The sequence below is a fragment of the Vidua macroura genome, chromosome 17, assembly GCF_024509145.1.
Source record: "Vidua macroura isolate BioBank_ID:100142 chromosome 17, ASM2450914v1, whole genome shotgun sequence".
Lineage (NCBI taxonomy): Eukaryota > Metazoa > Chordata > Aves > Passeriformes > Viduidae > Vidua > Vidua macroura.
The window spans coordinates 10,507,040-10,511,926 of NC_071587.1; the positions used below are offsets into that span (position 1 = coordinate 10,507,040).

Consider the following 4,887-nt stretch of genomic DNA (forward strand, 5'->3'; position numbering starts at 1 on the left):
ATGCAATAATGCTCCAAGGTTGAGAAGGGAAATGGGAGAAGATGCTCTGGGGGGGATTCAGGGATGCTCCAAGGGAATGCAAGGATGCTACCAGGTTGAGACGGGAATGTGTGGATTCTCAGGGATGCCCTGGAGGAATGAAGGGATGTTCTGGGTAGTACAAAGATGCTCCCGGGCTGAGAGGGTACGTGGGAACGTGCAGATGCTCAGGGCTGCTCTCGTGGGATGCAGAGATGCTTGGGCGGACTTAGGGCCGCTGCGGGGGTTTCGGGGCTGCTCGGGGGGTACGCGAGGGTGCTGGGGGCCGGAGCGAGAGGCGGGAGCGGGCGGGGCGGGGAGGGGCAGCAGCCCCGCGGCGGCGGCGCGGCGGGAGCGGTGCGGGCATGGAGAGCGGCGGGGCGCTGAACGGCTCCGCCGCCGCCGGGCGCTTCGCCGCCGCGGGCACGGCGGCGCTGGGCGCGCTGATGGCCCTGCTCATCGCCGTCACCGTGGCGGGCAACGCGCTGGTGATGCTGGCCTTCGTGGCGGACTCCAGCCTGCGCACCCAGAACAACTTCTTCCTCCTCAACCTGGCCATCTCGGATTTCCTCGTAGGTAAAGTGCCGCCCGCGGGGCGCCCGCCGGCGCCGGCACGGCCCGGCAGCAACTCGGCGGCGGGGCGGGCAGCCTGCCCGGCTGCTCCCCCCGGGCTCCACTCGTGCCCTCGACACCCTCCCGCAGTCCCCGGTCCCCTCCCGCTGTCCCCCCGCCGCTCCCTCCGGCCGGGCGCGCAGAGGGAAGGACCCGCCCGACACCCGCGGGTCCCCCGGGGCAGAGCCCGGCTCTCACCGGGAACGGACCCCTCCGCTTGCAGGTGCCTTCTGCATCCCCCTCTACGTGCCCTATGTGCTGACGGGGAGATGGATCTTCGGGAGAAGCCTCTGCAAACTCTGGCTGGTGGTTGATTACTTGCTGTGCACCTCTTCGGTCTTCAACATCGTCCTAATTAGCTACGACAGATTCCTCTCGGTGACAAGAGCGGTGAGTCCTGTCATGGTAGCTGAGAGGGATATAACTCTCCTCCTGCTTTACTCTCCAGATTGTCTGCAATACTTAAAAGTTTGTTGAATCCTCCAGAAATTATGGCTCTTTCAGCCTGGAAGGCAATAATCATCCACAAATGCATAATTCAGCTGTGGTTTCAGATTAGTAGTCCTGGCATAATTCAATCACTTAAGGCTCAGTCGCTGTTGTGCAGGTGTTCCCTTCCCAGGTGACAGAATAGTAGTGTACAAGCAAGCCAGCCAGGTAAGCAGACTTTAAACTAACTTGCAAGAGCTTTTATCCCCAGAACAAACAAGTGGATTGCAGTCACACTCGGATCTTCCCCCTGGCTAACACGGCAGTGGATTGTACTGCCAGCTTTGGCAGGGAATGTGGAAAGGTCTCTGAGCTTGTGGGAGATCAAAATGCTCGGCCTTTTGCAGGAGGTAACGAGCAGTTCACAGGCAGATCTGACCCACTGCTGTTTGCTCATTCCCTGACTACAAATACAGCACGGATTTAGCCCAGGAGTTTGTCAAGTCCCTCTCCTTGGGACTTACAGGGAGGAGCTGGGGACAGCTCAGGTAAGTGGTGGGTGCAGACAGCTGCCAGGCTCCAGCCAAACCAGTACATTTCCACTTAGCAGACACCATATTTTGGAGCTGTAAAATGAGTGTTCTAAATCTTCCCTGTAAGAGTGTGATTTATCTAGCAATTGCTCCTGTTGCCTATGGCATATCAATTTGTTGGACTGCTGGGGCATTGCCTAGCAACTTTACCAGGAATGCTAATAGTCCATTTGTGAGGAGCCTCAGCCAGCTGGGGTGTGGGACTGTGTGTAAGAATAGGCTTTCCTCTTGCAGGTTGCCTACAGAGCCCAGCAAGGCAACACCAGGCAAGCAGTGCTGAAGATGGTGATGGTGTGGGTGTTGGCATTCCTGCTGTACGGACCTGCCATTATCAGCTGGGAGTACATATCAGGCCAGAGCATCATCCCCAGTGGGGAATGCTACGCTGAGTTCTTCTACAACTGGTATTTCCTCATGACAGCCTCCACGCTGGAGTTTTTCACCCCTTTCATCAGCGTGATGTTTTTCAACCTAAGCATTTACCTGAACATCCAGAAGCGCACCAAAATGCGCCTGGATGTTTTCCACGAAGTGCACAACCAGTCCTTCACTGAAGAGATGGAAAAGAGCCCAGAAGCAAAGCTTTCTTTGAAATGCTGTAAGTGGGGGCAGAAGGAGTCAGCTGAAACCCTCGACCTCTCTAAGAGCAAAGCTCAAGCAGCAGTCTCCACTTCCAGCCTGGATGCCAAAGACCTGCTGGAAACAAGCTCGGAGAGCTCCAGGAAACCCAAGTGTTGCAACAAAAAGAGCTGCAAAAATTCAGCCTCCGCTCTGTCCTCAGAGAAACGGGTGAAGATCGTGTCCCAGAGCACGACTCAACGCTTCAGGCTCTCCAGAGACAAGAAAGTGGCCAAATCACTGGCAATCATTGTGGGCATTTTTGGGATTTGCTGGGCACCGTACACTCTCCTGATGATCATCCGCGCTGGCTGCCACGGCCAGTGCATCTCTGAGTTCTGGTACGAGACTTCTTTTTGGCTGCTGTGGATCAACTCAGCTGTCAACCCTGTCCTGTACCCTCTCTGCCACTCCAGCTTCAGAAGAGCTTTTACTAAACTCCTTTGTCCCAAGAAGCTGAAGATTCAGCCTCACTATGCCCTTCAGAACTACTGAAAGTGAAGCCAGCCCAGTGTGAGGGTGAGAAAAGCCTTGGTTTACTTCTGCTGTACTGGTGTGGGACTGGAGCTTGTTTCCTTGGAAAAACCCAGAAGCAGTGGTGTGGAGCAGGTGAGGAAGGCAGAAGAGAGCGCACTATTAACTTATTTTAGTTCATCAACAACAAAATCCCACTGCAAAGAAGGATAAAGGTGTTTCTTGACATTAACCACGAGCAGTGAAATCTGTGTCTGCCACTTGCAGGTGCCACAAAAGAGCTCTGCTGCCACCTAGTCAGCCTGAGCAGCACCAGCATTTTGCTCCAATAAACTGAAAACTGGAAAGAAAAATAAAAATAAATATCTGGCTTAAACTACTGTGCTAAACTACAGCTTAGCTGTTGGCAGATTTGATCTTTCTCATAAATGGGACTGTTTTTTCCCTCACACCTTTACACATAGATGATGATACAGAAAGAAAAGAACAAACCTCAGAAGGAAAACATCTCATTTATCATTTTTGTTACAGCAGCTGCAGCCATAATTTGGATCCCTGTTTCATGGAGTGCAATAGATGTCCCTTCCACACCCCAAGAAGGGACAGATCTCTGCCCTAAACTCTGTAAGGAGTTTTCAGCCAGGCTCTGAGGCATTGAGCATCTTGAAGCGTGCTGCTGGCATTGCCTGATCCCTCCCTGCTTCAAAACTGCTCTGATTTCCTCTGGGTCCTGCCACACGCTGCCCAGTGCTTCCCTCCTGCCCAGAGCCATGCAGCAGGAAGGGCCCTAGAAAAGGGCTCTGTGCCCATGTAAAGGTGCTAGCACAGCACCAGCTTTTCCACAGACTCCATCCTGACATCCCAAAGACGTTTTCAAATCTCTTCTGCAGGAACTTAAAGATACTCTTCTGGCACTGTGTTAGGGAATGACAAACTCAGAGAGAAGCAAATCTTGTGGTGTTGTTTTTTTTTTTTTTTTTTTTATGTTCCTTTTTAAAATATTCCTTTCAGACCTCTTTAATTTTTCATGTTTCAGAACTCTTGCATTCTTTCTTTTAAAATACCTCACTTCATTGGAGACCTGGGTTGAGCTGGTTCAGTCAACACAAGCATCAATTCTTTTACTCTTTAATTTTTACATTTTTTTAGAGCTGTCACTCTAATTACACAGATAGAGCACCAGATTCAAGAGACTAGGGCTCTAGCTTTGGTCTTACATAAAATCCTGGTCATTTTACCTCTGCTTCCCATCTCATGCTTCATCACAGTTGCCCATTTGTTCTGCAACCTCTTTGGGCACAGAGGCACTGTGACCAAAAAGCAGATTAATTCCACTGCTGGCATTGCTCAGTGATGTAGTAACACAAATGAGTAATTAGTTGCCATGGCAAATGCTCATATTTAACAGTATTGCACAGGGGAGCTCAAGATCCTGAGTCTGAAAACTACATTTACAAATAGAAACCCAAATGTTGTAAAGCAGTACCCAAAAGCTTACGATGTTGTGAACACCAATTACATTTTGCTGCTGCAAGCAAACTGCTTTTGGCTGCTGCTAAAAGGAAAAAGAAAATGCCATCCGGCTGTATCTCAGTGATATTTGTCAAGTAGATCAGTATTGTCACCTGAAGTCAGGTTTTAAATGATGTCTTGTCTTGTGTATGTGATATTTCAGACTTGTGACGTGTTCTGTCAGTCTGTTATATATGGGTTAAAATACAGCCCTCGAAGTGTGTGTGCTGTGAATTGACAGGATAAATGTTGAGCCCGCTCCTACCTTTCCCTGTGTCTGCTCCCTCCTGAAAACTTCAATAAAGTATTTTTATAAGAAGCTTGCTGAATATTTTATGGTGAAAAAGGTGTTGTCAGAAATGATAAAATCCAACTGGAAGCAAAACATCTCTGGGTTTACCTGAGGAGACAGATATACATGGCACAGAAAAACCAGCTCCCGAAACAGCTGAGTTTCTCCTACCTCTGGTGAGCAGGTTCCTGACAGCCCCCAGAGGCTGTGGTGAGGGCACATCACTCAATTCTCACCAGTTCTGGTCTTTTCCAGACCAGAAAATGCAAAATTCCAGACCATGTTACATGCCACTGGGATCTGGAGAGGTTACATCAGCAATTACTCTGTAACTTACAG

General features: G+C 50.3%; 1 protein-coding gene across 1 annotated transcript; it reads left to right on the top strand.

Annotated features, from left to right (window-relative positions):
* The first annotated feature begins 368 nt into the window (after positions 1-368).
* Positions 369-4,532, top strand: HRH3 (histamine receptor H3). The gene is made up of 3 exons (XM_053992956.1): positions 369-594; positions 854-1,020; positions 1,887-4,532. Exons 1-3 carry the CDS (start codon positions 384-386, stop codon positions 2,763-2,765), a joined length of 1,257 nt encoding a protein of 418 aa, XP_053848931.1. The 5' UTR covers positions 369-383; the 3' UTR covers positions 2,766-4,532.
* The last annotated feature ends 355 nt before the right edge of the window (positions 4,533-4,887 follow it).